The 18,613-nt window shown below is 44.3% G+C and overlaps 1 protein-coding gene across 9 annotated transcripts in view; it reads left to right on the forward strand.

The window, feature by feature from the left end:
* Positions 1-9,301, forward strand: part of zfand4 (zinc finger, AN1-type domain 4) — a 30,890-nt gene extending 21,589 nt beyond the window's left edge. For 8 of the 9 annotated variants that reach the window (XM_069885765.1, XM_069885760.1, XM_069885758.1 and 5 more), the window contains 4 exons: positions 3,652-3,723; positions 5,154-5,208; positions 7,017-7,143; positions 8,809-9,301. In XM_069885765.1, the coding sequence (XP_069741866.1) occupies positions 3,652-3,723; positions 5,154-5,208; positions 7,017-7,143; positions 8,809-8,944 (390 nt within the window). In that variant the 3' untranslated portion in view covers positions 8,945-9,301. The remainder of the gene's footprint in view (positions 1-3,651; positions 3,724-5,153; positions 5,209-7,016; positions 7,144-8,808) is intronic. The other variant, XM_069885764.1, reaches the window with a different exon arrangement.
* The last annotated feature ends 9,312 nt before the right edge of the window (positions 9,302-18,613 follow it).

Here is an 18,613-nt window from a genome sequence, read left to right on the forward strand (position 1 = left end):
CCACCATTCTAATCATGAGCTGATCCATCCTCCCACTCATCCCCACTCCCCCAGCTTTCTCTGCATAACCCTTGATCCCCTGACTAATCAAATACCTGTCAACCTCTGCCTTAAATATGTCCTTGCTTCCATGGCTCCCTTTGGCAACAAGTTCCACAGACTCATGACCCTCTGACTAAATACATTTTTCCGTACCCGTTTCAAATTGATGCCCTTTTAGCCTGGTCCATGACTCCTCGTTTCCAAGGAAACATGCTTGAAGCATCTATTCTGTCCAGGCCTTGCAGCATTCTAAATGACTCTATGAGGCCCCACCCCCCATCCTTCTGTACTGCATCAAGTACAGTCCAAGAGCCGGGAATTGTTCCTCATATGTTAACCCTTTCATTTCTGGTATCAGTTTCGTAAATCTCTGAACCCTCTCTAATGTACTCCAAGTGAGCTCTCACCAGTGCTTTATAGAGTCTCAACATTACATCCCTGCTCTTGTATGCTACTCCTCTAGAAATGAGTACCAACATTGCGTTCGCCTTCTTCACAACCAACTCAACCAGGTGGATATGCTTTCTGGAGTTGTGTTCTCTGTTCCTTTGTTCGGTTATAGACATGACCTAGCATTTCTCTGGATTCCATTGGCTTCTTATCTGTTTGACTGCTCAGAACAGGTATACCTTCCCACAGTCTGATGCTCAACTCCTCACAGATCCCCACACCCAATCTTGTATTGTTTGTTTCTTTGTTCCCCCTACAATTGTCTTAGCTATTAATATCCATCTCAAGTAACAAGGCTTAAAGTTCAGAGCACCATGGGAATCCACTGACAAGTTGTGTGGTTGCACAAACACCCATTAGCCATAACCCTGGAATAAAAACTGAAAATGTTAGAAATACACAGCAACAAAGGCACCAAGCTGGGAGTGCTGCAGACCTGAATAGCTTGACATCTTTTATTTTTAGCATTGAGTGTTTTGCTTTTTTTAAAATTACCATTACTCTCTGCTTCCTGCAGCTGTGCCAATTTGGATTTAATTTCCCAATCTCTGCAGAAGTGCTATGTGTTGCTTCGGTTGCCACAGGATAGGAAGAGGGTGCAGAGGAGAGTTGCCAGGATGGTGCCTGGATTGGAGTTTTTCAATTGCAAGCAGAGATGGGAGAGGCTGGTGTTGTGCTGGAAGGGAAATGTGTTCAATGGCTTCATCGAATAGCAGGTCTGGACACTGGCTGAATGCAGAAATAATCTTGGAATACACACAAGGGGATTGCAACAGGGATAACACACACTCAATTACACAACACATTGCAACCAGTCACATCGGACTTAACCGATACCAGTAACACTCTCACAAGCACAGTACAACCTAGTCACATCAGACTTCATTACCAGCAACTATTTATACAAACATCATAACCAAGGAGTACAATAAGCTACCCACCATTCCTCGTCTTACGTGGACATGGCTCAGATGCTATCTACAACAGCCCCATCCCAATATAGTGCACACTTGACCTACGACTCTTCCAGCGCTGTCCACAGCAGGGTTCGCCTCCAGGTCAAAGAGCTACTGCACGTGGTGGACTTTATAGTACTAAGCTGGAGGGTCTGGCCCAGGTAATCACTGGGTGATTAAAGGGACCAATGGTCAGGTCTGCACCATAGGTGGGCAGAGTCCATCCTTGATTGGCAGGTTACTAGGTTCCAGATGGAGAGGTCACTTGGCTCTCCACAAACCACACTATTGTTATTTTTCTGGAGTGGAATGGTGATCTGATTGAGATTGTACAAAAATTACAAATGGCTGAGTAATCAGATTTCAGATTTAAAGTCAGAGTACATACATGACATCACATTCCTCTTTCCTGCGAGCATGAATTAACACTAATTGGTAGTGTGGTACAGTTGGTGTAGCGGTTAGCGCAATGCCTTTACAACGCCAGCAAATGGGACTCGTCCAGGGTTCGAGTTCTGTGATACCTGTAAGCAGTTTGTACGTACTCCCTATGTCTGCATGGGGTTTCCCTGGGGGTTCCAGTTTCCTCCCACCCTTCAAAATCATACTGGGGTATAGGTTAATGGGGTGTAAATTGGGCAGCAGGGACTCATGAGCCTTAATGGCCTGTTACCATGCTGTATGTCTAAATTTTAAAAAACTGTACACAGTGTAAACAAGCAAAGAACTACAAATAGATAATGAATGCAAACAAACTGATGGCATTTCCATGATTTGGTGGTAATAAAGTAGTGAACAGCATGAATCTGCAGGGTGCCACACATCTGGGTTTGGAAGGAGGTTGCTGCAAAGATTTGTGAAGTACACACAGGGTCAGGTTGGAGGTTCTTTGAACTGGAAGACTTGAGGGGAGTTTAGAACAGTTATCACCCTTAATTAGTTATTGGTAAAGGAGATTTTTAGGCAACGTGAATCATTTATGTTTTTTAGACTGCAAGTATGTAATGTCGCAATCAAGGAATTTTGTTGCAACATGGGCAGTCTGAAAAGGTAATGTGCAGGAACTTTGAGTCAATTCCTGCACCGCGATTTATCCTGCATGATCCCTGCAGCCTTTTGGAGGAAGCCTGCAATGTAAATCCTACTGGAAACATTTGTTGTTGGTCATTCACTCCACTGCACGTCTAACCCCTGTGACTGTTGCACTCGGGTACTTCCGGTCTAAAAAGGTGCCCAGTGTGAACAACCACACATGCAGTCATGTTAATTTTTTTTTTCTTTGATTTTGCCAAAATTGCAATCTAAAAAACATGATTGTGCATGCTGCCTGCTCCATCTCTATATTTGCAAAAGTTGGAGCATCCCCTCTTCTGTTCAACTTTGTACTGTTCATGTTAGAGTTAACTTGGTGGAATGCTTGCAAAACAACTCCTCACTATAATTGGTATAATGTGACAATAAACTTGAACGTAAAATAAACAAAGATGCAGGATTTTAGAGTTTGTTCCTGATCATGTGTGACAAGTTTTCTGTTCCTACAATGGCTCTCAACGGCTTCTCAAAGTGACAAATTTAAAAAAATTCTTGCAGGAGGTAGTTATTCTCACAACACAAATGTGCCCTTCTACTGTTTTGCCCATCTGTACTGATCACAGTGATCTGCATTAGGTTGTATCCTGCAGTGATTTGCCTAAGAGGTCTAATGACCTCTTAATGAGACACACACACACACACACACACACACACACACACACACACACACACACACACACACACACACACACACACACACACACACACACACACACACACACACACACGCAGTAACACTGTACCTGGGATGAGAATCCAGACGATGCCAGCCAATCGAAGAACTGCCGACAGTATGTGAGCCATGTCTACTTTCCTGGTTCCACTTCACTGATGTTCTGGAGACTGGCGCGCTTCTCAGTCTCCTTTGCCCAGGGAAAACTCAGATATTCCAGTGTCTCTTTGTGTCTGAAAGTCCTCCAATTCAGGCAACGCGCTTGTGAATATGTTCTGAACCTTCCTATAGTGTGCCAACCAGGACTGCCCACAATACTCTTGTCTAACCAATGTTTCATGAAATTGCATTATGATGTCTCATTTTTGTATTCTATGCCCTGACTTACAAACGCAAGCTTGCCATATAGCTTTCACCATCCTGTCTTCCTGCTTTCAGAAAACTGGACTTGAACCCCAAGGTCTCTCAGCTAATCATCATTTCTTGGATCCTACCATTTATTCAATTCAGGTGCCTGCCATTTTACTCATACTTTGAAGGAGGGCTCAGGCCTGGAATGTCGGTTATACATCTGGGTGCTGCGAGACCCATTGGGTTTCTTCAGCACTTCTGTGTTTTTACGCCAATCACAGCATCTGCAGGGGTTTTTTTTATTTGCTCTCCTAGCCTTGTTTGACTTCCCAAAATACATCATCTTGCACTGAAATTCCATCTGCTAATTCTCTGCCCAACCTTCCCTTTGATCTGTGCAGCAGGTTTGATCTATAACCTGCTGTAGCCTTGGATAACAATCTTCACAGTCCACAACATCCATTTTTGTCATATCTGCAAACTTGCTCACCATTCCTCCCACATGAACGTCCCAGTCAACAAAGATCACAAACAACAAAGGTTCTAGTATTGACATCTGCAGACTTCCAATCAGAAAAATGTATTTTCACCATTACCCTCTGCTTGAACTTGAACCCCAAGGTTCTCAGTTAATCATTTTTTGGGGTCCAAAACAAGTCAGTTTTGGATCCAATTAGCTAAATGTTTGTATTATCTCTGCAATATAAAGTACAATGTTTGACCAGCTGAGTTTCTCCAGCATTGTTTTTAATTTAAACTATGATGTCTGCAGACTTTCATGTTTTACTTCTTCTCGAAGTATAGCCACGGGCTTTTTCATGATTGCATTGACATGGGTATCCCAGGGCAGATCCTCAGAGACATTGACACCCAGGAATTTGAAGTTCTGAACCCTTTCCACAGCTGACCTCTCGAGGGCTGGTTCATGTTCTCCTGATTTTTTTTTTCTCTTTCCACAATCAGCTCCTTAGTTTAGTTGAGTGCAAGGTCGTTGATATGGCAGCACTCAATAGGCCGATCTGTCTCCCTCCTGTACACTTCCTCATTGTCATCTGTGATTCTGCCGACAACTGTGGTATAATCAGCAAATTTGTAGCCGGCATTTGAATTGTGCCTGGCCACACAGTCATTGGTGTAGAATGAGAACAGTGAGTTAAGCACGCATCCTTGAGATAATGAAGGCGCGTGTATATCCCGTCATTGGCCTAGTTCCTGGATGTCATTCTCATGGCTGGTATCAGTTTGTATTTCTGTGGAACATAAGTTGACAAGTGAGGGGAAATTAATGCCCCACCCCCCCATTCCAATAAAATCTGGATTGATGTACTTTCGGGGCAAAAACTAGAATTCTTTCATAAGTCGAGTGAATTATACAGGTTACTTTCTCTACAATTACTTTTTGAACATTCCTAATTTATGGCATTATTGGACTTTGGGGGAATTTTATCTAATGTTTTGCTAGCATGTTTGCTGCTTTTAAACAATCTGAAAGGGTCAATAAATAATTAACCATTAAGGCAAGTAATTAACCATTTACTCAGTTTTATTTTCTGACACAGGGTACAACATTCTCTTTTTTTCATTTTCAGTCTCCACTTGGATTTTGTGCAACCAGCAGACCAACGACTATAGAAAAACGAATAGGTGAGCACATTAAAAAAGAGATGTAACAGATTACTCAATGAATTGGTTTTATTTTGTGCTACTTCTCCTACTTTAAACTTCATTAAGTGATTTGGGTGTAGTGACCCTCAACCCTCTAGCCTTTCCTTGTTAGAACGTGGAACAGTACAGCACAATACAGGTCCTTCGACCCACGATGTTGTGCTGACCTATATATACTTACAAAAAAAATCTAAATCCTCCCTACCTCATAACCTTATTAGGTGGCACTGTTAAGTTTGATGCTTTATTTCTTTTGGAACCCAGCTGGAATAGTGGCTGTGCAAAGCAAGTCAAACAGAGTACATTTAGCCTGATGTTAGTATTTTAACTACTGGTATCTAATTTTTCATTTGTTATTTTAAAGGATGAATTCTGTATTTAATTTTTTAGGCTGAATTTCCAGCCTTATCTGTGAACGTTATCCGATTACACAAGAGTCACTTAAAAGGTGAATTCATTCTGTTCTCACTATTGGCACGAGCTCCCTGTTCCTTTCCAACAAGACCTTAATTAAATACCCTGCTCGATGGTTCATACGCAACCTGGCTTATTTTAACCATCAATAACCATTTGCCAAAGCAAACCTGGCAAAAGGTGGAAACTTGCAATATAAAGTCTCAAAAGATTGAGGCATTGTAAAAGTGTATAATGTTGTGCAGTTAAATGGTTAACAGTTATATCATCACTGACCACCTTGATTTCAAAATCTGGTCAGTTGGGCTAATTTGCATCAAACATGCATGAAGCTTTCTCACTGTTAACTATTGAATTGTTTTTACTTGCATGTGTACTGAGAAACCTTAAAAAGGTTCATTTTGCATGCTATCCAGGCAGGTCAACATGTACCGGAGGTACTGCAATATAACGAATAAATAAGAATTGGGAGGAGCTTTACAATAATTATAGAGAAATGTTCAGTTAAAAATAAATTGTGCAAGGGCACCATCTTTTAAGTGTCTGATAACAGCAGGAAAGAAACAGCCCTTGAATCTGGAGGTTTGTGTCTTCAAGCACGTGTACCTTTTGTACAATGGAAGGGCAGAGAAGAGAGTATGACTGAGATAAGATGAGTGGCTGAGGTCGATGAATGCTAGCAACTTTCCCAAAGCAGTGGGAGATGCAGAGTCGATGTTTGGCTTTTGTTACGGCTGGGCTTCATGAACTGCTCTGCGTTTTCTTGCAGTCTGGGGCACAGCAGTTCCCGTCCCACTTTTTGATGCCACCAGATACCAGATGCTTTGTTGGGTACATTTGTGAAAGTTGGTAAGCGGCCTCAGGGACATTCTGAATTTCCTAAAGCGTCTGAGAACGAGCTTCTTGTTACCATGGTGGTAGCCGAAGGTTGAAGTTCCATTTAAAGTGGCAACAACAAGCACTTTTTGAACATGCTGAGGAATTTCCTGTTTGGTTTGGGGATTGTCAACCTGACCACTCTGCAAGTAAATATCTACCACTTGATCATGATTTCTTCCAGTTAAGAATCCCAAGAATTAGCCTGCTATTTAACCCGAGCATATGGAGTTTCTGCTTTTCAAAGAATACATCCACCATAATAAAATGAATGAAAGCAAGAATTTCAAAATTCCTTTCTAAGCATGGTTGTTGACCTTGCATGTTTGATGCAAATTACTTTTAGCATTTCCCTGATAACTAACTCAAAAAAAAAGAAACACAACTTCTTGTCATTGATTTCTCAACTGTTTGTAATTATTTCATTTCTCAGTAATTTTCAGTTTTAAAATAATAACACAAAATGATGTTACCGCCTTTGTTTGAAATGTGATTAGGTTCATCGGGTACCCCTACACATCATTTTCCCCCAGTAAAGGCTCCAACCCAGACAAAGAAGAAAAATGCCAAGCACTGCTTTCTTTGTGGGAAGAAAACCGGATTGGCAAGCAGTTACGAGTGCAGGTAAATCGTATTTTTATGGTGGTCAGATGCTGAAATAGACATGTCTTTCTGGTATTTAATTTGATGTAGATGTCAGGCAGGGAAGTAGCGTCTTTCCTCAGATTAAACCCATGATAATTATTTGATTAATTGAAATAGTTTTTTATGACTGGGATTAGCCTGCATGTTGGACCCTCTGCACAAATGAATGAAGGTTTGAATTGTGTTTTCTTTCCTCAAAAATAAAATTGATCACAATAAATTATTTTCAAAAGAAAGCCATTCAGTCTTTTCACCTCCGAGTCATATCCATCATTGTACATTGTTTCAATTTAACACCATTACTACCACTGTGTCCGCTTGTGGTTTCTCCCCTTCTTGTTTGAGGGACTCTCCCTTTGGTCTCAGCCCCTCAATGCCCGGTAATGGGAGGACTCTCGACTGTGGTCCTTCCCTACAGCGCCCCTCGCGTTGGCTGCGCCAGGCCTCAATGCATCCCTCAGCACGTACTCCTGTAGCCTGGAAGGTGCTAGTCGGCAGCGCTCCCTCACTGACATCTCCACGTGCTGGCAGCCCAACAAGGTTTGGGCAGGCCGAAGAGTGTCTTTCACTGAGCTGATGGTCTTCCAGCAGTTGTGGATGTCTGTCTCTGCCTGTAAATCAGAGGGTTCTGTCATGCTGCTGGGGATGAACCAGGACTTTACACCAAAAAAATAGCCTTTATTCACAATGAATTATTACATAAAGAAACCTTCCAAGCTCTCTTTGCACCCTCGATGTCATTTCCATCACTGTACATTGTTGCATTCATTTTCTATTTAGCAGCATGGCCACCACTGTGACACCTTGTTGTGACACCTCCCACCGTTGTTTGAAGGGCTTCCCCTTGGTCTCAGCCCCATCGATGCTCCTTAATGGGAGGGCCCAAGACTAGGGTCCTTCCCCATAGCGCCCTTGCGTTGGCTGGGCTAAGCCTCGGTGTGTCTGTCCCCCTGCAGCCCAGAATGACTGTCCAGGTCAGCTGGTGAAATGTCTTCTCACTGTTGCTCATCAGCAAGCACCAAGGGCTCAGCCTGGCTAGTGGTGAGAGGAGCCCACCCAGATAGATCCTTCCTGAACGATCGGAGCATCGCCTACAGCGCAAATTGTCCCCAAGATGGCTGCGGTGGAGTGGAGAGTCACCCACCTCTTTCAACTGCGACTCGTTATTGAGAATCAAGGAATTGGCCATCAACTCTATTCATGTCTCAACTTCAGGTCACATCTCATGAAGGTTCATGGTTTTCATAATATTCTAACCTTTTGCTTTATTGAATTGTTTTAAAAGGCCTTGTATCGGAGGGGGAAAAATCAAAACATGGACTGTTGCCTGAAAACCTCTGTTGGCTGTTTTTGTGTGAATTACATATCTTGTGCCCTAAACGATGTGCCTTGCACTCTTTTCTCCACTCCTCAAACTTCACTCAATTCCTTTGTTTGCTGTGTTACATTGAATGAGTACTAAAATTAAGATACTATTTAAATCTTTGTTGCAGTATTTATGGAATTATGGCTTTTATAATCACTTGTAGGATCATCCTAATTGCTTACCATCCAGATGTTCATAATTGAACATCTGTTCAGCTGCATCAATTGAAAATTAAATGCATACGGTTCGAACGCTAAATCGTGCTTCTCAAATTGCAGGTGCGGGAACAATTTCTGTGCAACTCATCGCTACGCTGAGACCCATGATTGCACGTATGACTACAAGATGGTGGGCAGGAGATATTTGCAAGAGACCAACCCTGTCGTCAGTGCACCAAAGCTTCCCAAAATCTGACCCTTGTAGAATTGTGTGCAACTTGTCAGCGAAAGGAACAAAACAAGTTAACCGGTTTTTTGGCATAATTTTGGCGTTGGTCCAGAAAGATGAATTTGCCAATCAGAAGCACTTGACTGATGCTTGGTATTTATCTATTATGTAAACACTATTGTGGGTTTTTAGTTTGCATAATTTTAGTAAATTGTGTGTGGTGGGGGTGGGGGGGGACGAACGAAGATTTATGCTGCAAGTTTGGTTTCCAATGAAGGCAGATGTTTTGTTAATTTTGTACTTGGTGCAGACATTACTTCACTAGCAAACCTTGCAAGAATGCACTTTATTAAAAACCTGTCACTACTGTTTGACTGAAATAAACCCAAAGGGAGGACCTGTTGGTTTTTTTTTGGAAGAGATGGCATGTGCATTAGGTCTTTGTAAGATAACATTTTAAGTACGTGTCTGTTTTAACATTGCAAGTTCTTGTTAACCGTATATTTATTTCATGGTGTGAAATTTTCCCCTCTGCTGCTTCTCCAGATGTTGACCACACTGATGGCTGGATTCAGTGACAACTGTACTTGGCTCCCACACTGGGTTGATTGTGCAATATCTCTAGTTGTTTCGGAAAGAAAACTTTCATGTTTTATGCACTGTGTCAAGATGATTGGCCACCTTATTATTACCGGATACATTCTGAAGTCATTTTAAAACGTTGCTCTTCAATCCTCTGCCTGATTCTTTGCTTCTGTTACATATCTCACAATTTGGCAAAGTGAATCTTTTTTGTAATCTCAGTTTTATAAATACAAAATCCTGCACACTTGTTTTTTTTGCAAATAAAAGTTAGTGCTGTTAACAAGATTTAAATAAAAATGGAATAATTTGCACCTATAATTTTTCTAATGTGCAAACAGCATCTAGCCAATATTAAACTAATTTATATTAAAACAATGGTATTTTGGCATTTGTACTGTTTTCCACTCTTTCAGTCCATCCTATTGAGCACTGCAGAAGAGAGGTAACCACTCGCAATCCAGCCTTAACCCTCCCCCCGTGATCTCCATAACTGGTGCCCAGTTTCAGTGGTAGAAGTCGGAGATTTGGGTGACCTTTTTTAAATTGAAATTCTAGATCCCAATATTGTTTATGATTAGTGTAGTGACCATTACTATTTCAACACTGTTTAAAATTCTGTGATTTGTTTGTGTAGTGCCTATTCATCCTTTGTCAAGGCATTATGATAATAGCATGAAAAACAGTAGAGCATTAAAGGAGGATGGTTTCTGTTTAATTGCACCATTTAGATGTTCTATAACCGCATGTATTTAAAGTTTAGGAAGGAAGTTTGCAGACGCTGGGGTAGCGAGCAATAAAACATGCTGGAGAGACTCAGAATGTAAAGGGTAACCACCGTTTTGGGCCCAGCACTTTTTTTGAGTCATGCATAATGTGTGTGGCTGTAGTCAGAATGTATTTGCATCTCACTTATAATGGCTACAATGACGACCTTTATTTTCCCTCTACATTTCCCTCTGGGATTGGCCCTTCTCAACCTTTTTTTTTCGGCTGTGCCCCACCACCACCCTCTGCTCAAAGTTTTGGAGCCCCCTTCCCTGTGAAGCAATCAAATTTTGGTTTCTCTCCTTCCAACTGAATAATAAAAAAAAACATTAAAAATATTTATGTTTCGTGAGGTGAAAGGAAAGCAAGGCTTTTACTTAAATGTGCTGTGTCCCCCAGAGGGACCAAAGCGTAGGGCTAACGTTGAGAATTGCTGCTCTAGATGGTGCTGCTGCCTGTAGGATATGCCGGGGCCAGGCATTCAATATTTTGAATATCCGGGCTGTAAATCTGTCTTTATTTTGATTTAATGAATCAGATACCATCTATGATTTTTTTTTAAAAAAACAATTCTTGTGGGAGGAGATACCCCAGAAACATGCCATTTGGCATTCTGGTGGGAGGGTAACTGCCAGCCCTTGCCTCCAGATGGTCACAGGCAGATCCACTAATTATTTTGGACATGGAGTTGATGACGACTGGGATCAGTCATCAGCATGAAACAGCAGCTATCAATGAACATCCGAGAGGATCCTCTCCCAACCCACGTCTGAGTCAGGCCACACTTGCATGTGGGCAAGACCTTGCTCAATTAGGTGTCTAATGGAAGAACGTGTTTTAATCAATGATCGTTTGGGGTTTGACCTATTTTCTGTCTTTTGGGCGGCACAATTGGCGCAATGCTATTACAGTGACCTGAGGAGTTTGTTCCTCCTCCCTGTGACCTGAGTGCCTCCCAACCCCCCCCCCCCAAAAAAAAAACATACTGGGGTTGTAGGTTAATTAGGTGGTACATCATGGTGGGCCAGATAGGCCTCTTACCCTGCTGTATGTCTTTTTAAAAAAAATTTAATCTTGAGTCAATTGCCATAATTTACATTTGGAATTGAAAGCACAGCCAATGTTGATTTTGGAGCACGGCTTTGCCTCAGGAAGGAGTTGGCCTGCTGACAAACTTTCAACTCCCACATGGATTAATTGGACGATATAACACGCAAGGCCATCCGTTTCTAAATCTGCCTTCACTTCATTCTCGTTTAATTTGATCTATTTGTGTTTGTGTGGCTTGCAACTCAATGGGAATAAGGCAAATCTGTCAATGCTTGTTATTAATGCAGGGAAGCATTCCAAGAAGCTTGGGGGTGTAATTGGACAAGAGATGTCGAGCTGAGCTATCTGTTCCTGTGTCGCTGTTGCGATTGTTTTCATCTGCACTGATCACAGCTCCTTCATTAAAGTAGATTCATCGGGCAGGTGAGGATCAGTTGGATCAGGGTTTCTTCTCAAGATCGTGACGTAGGTCATGGTTAAGTTTTGGGAGTTGGTGCAGATTTTTTGGAGATGGTAGAATTCAGAAGTAGTCTACGGAGTAACCCCTATCTGTTCTTCCATCTCATTTTGGCAGGAAATGGAGAATCAAGTAAACACACTGAATAGCAACAGGACTGTCATGGTGGGTGATTTTAATTTCTCCAATGTTGCCTGGGATTAGCTCAGTGCAAGAGACTTGGACGGGGCAGGACTTTTTAGATGTATTCAAGAGGGTGTAGCATTCACGCTAACAGATCGAATAACGAGACTGGAAGTCACCAGATTTGTTCCGAAGCTTGCTGATTTATTACTTGGTTCCTGCCCCAAGGCTTTTTTTAGGGAACCAGAAGTTGCATTGCATACTGGCTGCTGTTCAGATTTTGCGCATGCGGGCTCTTTCCTTTGGGGAAAGGGGAAGATGCCTGGCGCCATCTTTAGTGCGGGCTTCTCCGACCGCGTGTGCGTTACACTCGGAGCCCCAGTTCGCCTGTACACCAACCGCATTGGTCACCACTAGAGTTTCTTGAAACATTATCTTAGCTAGTCCAACCAAGGAAGTGATCACACTAGACCTTGTATTGGGAAATGGACCTCAATTGTTTCAATGGGAGAGTATTTTGGAACAATGATAACTGGTCCTGAAGTTATAGATGAAGGCAAGTGTGGACATGGTGGGGTAGGGGAGAGAACCAAATTGGAGAAGCGTAAATTAGAGCAAATGATGAGCTGTTGGTTGTCCAAGGGTAGAAATTGTCAGTCCACATTTCAGGTTAAGCCCCTTCATCGAGACCAGCAGGAGATAGAAACGATCAGTTGAGATTGAAACACAAAAGTCTGCAGATGCTGTGATTGTGGTCAAACACAGAAAGGCTGGAGGAACTTGGCCGGTCTTGCTGTGTCCAATGGGAGGTAAAGTAATATTACTGATAGTTTGGGCCTTAGCCCTTCTTCAAGGCTGACCTGGAGGAAGGGCTCAAACCTGAAACATCAGTAATATATCTTTTACCTTCTATGGCCACGGCGAGACGGGCTGAGTTCCTCTAGCGTATCTATATTTTGACGGTTAATTGAGAGCTGTCTTTGGGTTGGACCATCCATTACCCTTCCCGTCTGTTGCCTGCATCCCTTTCTGTGCTCCTCACTTATTTCTTGTTTGCTCCCTTCTCTCCTCATTTAATTTCTCTCCCTTTTGGCTGCAAGAATTTGACGCAGGAGTCAGCTCTGTCCTTAACTCCGATCTTAGCTGTGTGCACAGGCCTCGAATTCAATTCCTGTCTGTTCCCCAAAGCCTTTGACTCCTATTGTTCAGGAACCTGAGCAAGGAAATTCAGAGAAATGACCTCCCTCCCTACCCCCACCACCGTCTCTTTCATTGTTGAGATTTACTGGACTGGTCCCCACTGCAAATTGAGCAAAGAGCTTAGCAGAAATTCAGGGTTACATGGCCACAGCTGCAGAGATCTGGGGAAATAGATCTATTTTCACTCCATCTTGAAAAATACCATAGGTCGTTCACTGCGCTAGCTTCCTGTGTTTCCTGACTCTATAACTAAAGCTGGAGTGGCCCCTCTCCAGGGCACAAGCCCTGATGTGGAGATCAGTCTGTTCCCTATGCAGCGGAGACCCCACCATGTTAGTGACAGGTCAAAAATAATGATGAAAGACGATACAATTTGGTGCCAGCAGCACCGCAGGAGTCATTGGGTAGAGTGGTCAGCTGCCTTCGGGACCCCGGATTTTTCCTCGGGGTTTACTCCCAAAGTCTTTCCTGTGAGTGGGGGGGGGAAAGCAGCAGAGGTTTGAAATTGGGTGTGCCACCCCCCACCCCCACTAGATGGGTCACTGTTTGTGGTTAATGATCCCCATCTGCCTGGAGCAACTGGCTTCAAGAAGGGCTACGCGCGAAGGCCCAGCTGTTGGACTTGGTTGCCAGAGGCTTCTTGAGTCGCACGACATGAAGAGCATTTATGGGGCTGAGGGAGCTCATCCACACGTCCACCCTTCAGCTATGACCTTTAGGAGCTGTGAAGCACCCAGCCCCATTATTCTGCCTCATACATGGCCATCAGTTTAGCTTTGCTTCTCTTTGCCACTTGCCTACTTGGGCGTGGAAGAGGGTTCAGAGAAGATTTATTAGAATGAAAGGGTTAACATGTCAGGAACTATTGCCAGCTCTTGGACTGTACTTGGAGTACAGAAGGATGAAGGAGGAAAGTTTCCCATGGAAGGGGATTCTAGGACAAGTGGGCACAACTTCAGGATAAGAGGGAGTCAATTTAAAACCGATGCGGAAAAATTATTTTGGAATGTGAGTCGGTGGAACTTGTGGCCACAGGCGGCTGTGGAAGTCGGGCCGTTGGGTGTATTTAAGGCAGAGATTGACAGGTATTTGATTAGTTCAAGGCATCAAAGGTTACGGGGAGAAGGCCAGGGAGTGGGGCTGAGTGGGTGGATGGATCAGCTCGTTATTAGAATGGCGGAGCAGGCTCGATGGCCCTAATTCTGCTCCTGTATCTTGTGATCCTGTCACAGGGAGAACGGGCAAAGTTCACGCTGGAGGTCAGGACTGAGCTTGCAGCCGTGACCATGTCACCCTGCTTGAAATCTTGGCTGAGATCTAACTTGGCGCAGGACAACAACAAACCATCCACTGAACAATGAACCAAAAAAAACATTCTGAGGCGTTTCGAGAAGCCACTCGACGAGTAAACTACAGTGATGCAGGGAAGGCAACCAAAGGCTCACTTCAGGGAGTATCAGCCTGGGATTGTCTGATCTCAGAAGCTAAGCAGGCTCAGGGCTGGTCTGCACTTGGAGGGGAGACCGCCTGGTAACACCAGATGCTGTAGGGGAGCTGGACAAAGTGGCGACTATCTGTCCTAAGACATTAGAACATTAGACCAAAGTTAAAGAATTTCCTGTATATTACATTCTAAATGACAATAATGGAAGATGCTAGAAATCTAAAACAAGACCAGGTTTTGAATCATTCTGGCAGATGCTTCCTTTGTTCCCCACGTCTCTTACCGCCACCCCCCCCCCCCCCACCACGCCCTGACTCGCATCTCTCATTCCAGTTCAAATTAGAAACATCTTTCCACAGATGCTGCTTGACCTATTAAGCATTCTCGTTTTGTAGAAGTGGCAATAGAGAGAATGTCCCCTCTCCTCTTCCTTTCGAGGCACTTGGCCACCCAAGGCTTAAGTGTCCCTGGGTTGTTGTGAAAGAAGTCACTCCTGGCCCTGATGTTGTGACAGACTTGCAGTCACTGCATCCTCCAGTAGGTGGCAGAGCGGGCTCCATCGACGGCTACTCCTGCGACTTCAGGAGATGCTCTGCTTCTGCCCACACCTCCTCCCTTACCCCCATTAAGGGCCCCAAACAGTCCTTCCAAGTGAAGTGATCACCTACTGCATCTGGTACTCCCACTGTGGACTCTCCTACATCAAAAAGACTGGGCGCAGGCTGGGAGATCAGCTCGGCTCTGTCTGCTGTGATAGCGTGGATCTCTCCAGAGGCCCCCCATTTCAGTTCGCCATTTCATTCCCTTGCTGACGTGTCTGTCCAAGGTCTCATGCCCTGCCAGACTGAGACCACCTGCAAATTGGAGAAACACAGACGGCTCAGTCGGCTCAGCACCTGTGATCGGGACCAGGGTTTGAATCCCACGTTGCCTGTCAGGAGTTTCCACACTCTCCCCATGTCTGCGTGGGTTTTCTCCTGGGGTCTCCGGTTTCTTCCCACCATTTGAAAATAGGTTCATGGGGTGTAAATTGGGCGGTGCGGACTATGGACTGAAATGACCTGTTACCTTGCTATATGTCTAAATCAGTGGTTCTTCAACCTTTTTCTTTCCATTCACATCTCACTTTAAGTAATCCCTATGCCATCGGTGCCCTGTGATTAGTGAGCGATTGCTACGAATCCATGTCACCCAATTTACGCCCCATTAATCTCCACCCCATACATTTTCTGAACAGTGTAGGAAATCGGAGCCCCCAGGAAAAAACCCACACAGACACAGGGAGAGCGTGCAAACTCTTTACAGATAGTGCGGGTTTCGAACCCCAATGGCTGACGTTGTAAAGGCGCTTTGCTAACCACCACGCCAGCCCTCTCAATGGAGGGGGGGGGGGAGGAGAGGTGAGACTCAGTCCAGTCTGTGTTGTCTGCTTTAGTTTACTGAGCTGACACGGGGATTTTGTTCTCCAAACACCGTGGAAAAGAGATGGGTTGGACCCCTGACCCTCTCAATCCACCACGCTTCACCAAAGGAATGATTGGCACTAACTAGTCCCTGACACTACAGCACCTAATAGCCTGAACATGCCCAGGATTGTCTGATCTTGGAAGCCAAGCAGTAGGCCTGTTCAGTACTTGGAGGGGAGACCAGGGGCTGCAGGTTTCTGTGAGGGGCGTCGGTACTTTACCTATGGAGTGAGCTGGGATTAGTTCTACCTCTGCGAGAGGATTCTAGGCATAGCAGCGTGGGAGTTGATCAGAGAGGTTGGGGCTGAACATGTCTGAGCAACCAGGGTTTGAGATTTATGTGGCAGATGGAGCTTAAGATCATTCCTTGTGTGAGCTGGCTGCCAAGGAGATGATCCTGTAGGCAGATGGAGTGGGGGAGGGGGGATCTCAGCAGGAAGATGGCAGGTAGAGCAGAGGCTGATTCACTCAGTGCTCAATGATTTAACCGAAAGCTCTACAGATGCTTGAAGAATTAGTGTGGGGCTCTGCAAGACCCCTCCCACCAGCTCTCGGCACAATGCCACGCTCGCTGGGACCCTTGTACATGTATTCACTGACACACTCCTTCAGTACGTGTACACGCTGACACAATCCCTTGGTATGTGTATACACTGACACACTCCCTCAGTATGTGTACATGTACACTCTGATACAGTCCCTCGGTACATGCACACGCTGACACAGTCCCTCGGTACATGTACATGCTGACACACTCCCTCGGTACATGTACTCACTGACACACTCCCTCGGTACGTATATACACTGACACATTTCCTCAGTACACATATCTTCTTCTTTGGCATGGCTTCACGGATGAAGATTTATGGAGGGGTAATGTCCACGTCAGCTGCAGGCTCGTTTGTGGCTGACAAGTCCGATGTGGGACAGGCAGACACGGTTGCAGCGGTTGCAAGGGAAAATTGGTTGGTTGGGGTTGGGTGTTGGGGTTTTCCTCCTTTGTCTTTTGTCAGTGAGGTGGGCTCTGCGGACTTCTTCAAAGGAGGTTGCTGCCCGCCGAACTGTGAGGCACCAAGATGCACGGTTTGAGGCGATATCAGCTCACTGGCGGTGGTCAATGTGGCAGGCACCAAGAGATTTCTTTAGGCAGTCCTTGTACCTCTTCTTTGGTGCACCTCTGTCTTGGTGGCCAGTGGAGAGCTCACCATATAACACGATCTTGGGAAGGAGATGGTCCTCCATTCTGGAGACGTGACCTACCCAGCGCAGTTTGATCTTCAGCAGCGTGGATTCGATGCTGTCGGCCTCTGCTATCTCGAGTACTTCGATGTTGGAGATGAAGTCGCTCCAATGAATGTTGAGGATGGGGAGAAGACAACGCTGGTGGAAGCGTTCAAGGAGCCATAGGTGATGCCGGTAGAGGACTCATGATTTGGAGCCGAACAGGAGTGTGGGTATGACAACGGCTCTGTATATGCTAATCTTTGTGAGGTTTTTCAGTTGGTTGTTTTTCCAGACTCTTTTGTGTAGTCTTCCAAAGGTGCTATTTGCTTGGCGAGTCTGTTGTCTATCTCGTTGTCGATCCTTGCATCCAATGAAATGGTGCAGCCGAGATAGGTAAACTGGTTGACCGTTTTGAGTTTCGTGTGCCCGATGGCGATGTGGGGGGGCTGGTAGTCATGGTGGGGAGCTGGCTGATGGAGGACCTCAGTTTTCTTCAGGTTGACTTCCAGGCCAAACATTTTGGCAGTTTCCGCAAAACAGGACATCAAGCGCTGAAGAGCAGGCTCTGAATGGGCAACTAAAGCGGTATCGTCTGCAAAGAGTAGTTCACGGACAAGTGTCTTGGTGTGAGCTTGCAGGCGCCTCAGATTAAAGAGACTGCCATCCGTGCGGTACCGGATGTAAACAGCGTCTTCATTGTTGAGGTCTTTCATGGCTTGTTTCAGCATCATGCTGAAGAAGATTGAAAAGAGGGTTGGTGCGAGAACGCAGCCTTGCTTCACACCATTGTTAATGGAGAAGGGTTCAGAGAGCTCATTGCTGTATCTGACCCGACCTTGTTGGTTTTCGTACAGTTGGATAACCATGCATTTATTTTTTATTTTTTTATTTTTCACACCATGAACCACATTGACCAAGATACATACATTTTCCTCTTCAAATATATACAGTGTCATTTTCTCCACCCCTCCCCTCCCACCCTCCCTATCTTCTCCCCCCCCATTCATTCAAAGCACAGAATCTAAGATACATTAAATCAGCCAAACAATGTTGTCATTCAATAAAAATAAACAAGAAATTCCACTGAGTCAATTCTTTTCATTCCCTTCTCCTTCTGTCATTTTAGATGGTAGATGTCCCCAGTAGGTTTTCTCTATTGTGTTTCATGTATGGCTCCCATATTTGTTCAAATATTTCAATATTATTTCTTAAATTATGTTATTTTTTCTAATGGAATACATTTATTCATTTCTATATACCATTGTTGTATTTTCAAGTTATCTTCTAATTTCCAGGTTGACATAATACATTTTTTTGCTACGGCTAGAGCTATCATAATAAATCTTTTTTGTGCACCATCCAAATCAAGTCCAAATTCTTTG

The sequence above is a fragment of the Narcine bancroftii genome, chromosome 6 (genome assembly GCF_036971445.1).
Source record: "Narcine bancroftii isolate sNarBan1 chromosome 6, sNarBan1.hap1, whole genome shotgun sequence".
Lineage (NCBI taxonomy): Eukaryota > Metazoa > Chordata > Chondrichthyes > Torpediniformes > Narcinidae > Narcine > Narcine bancroftii.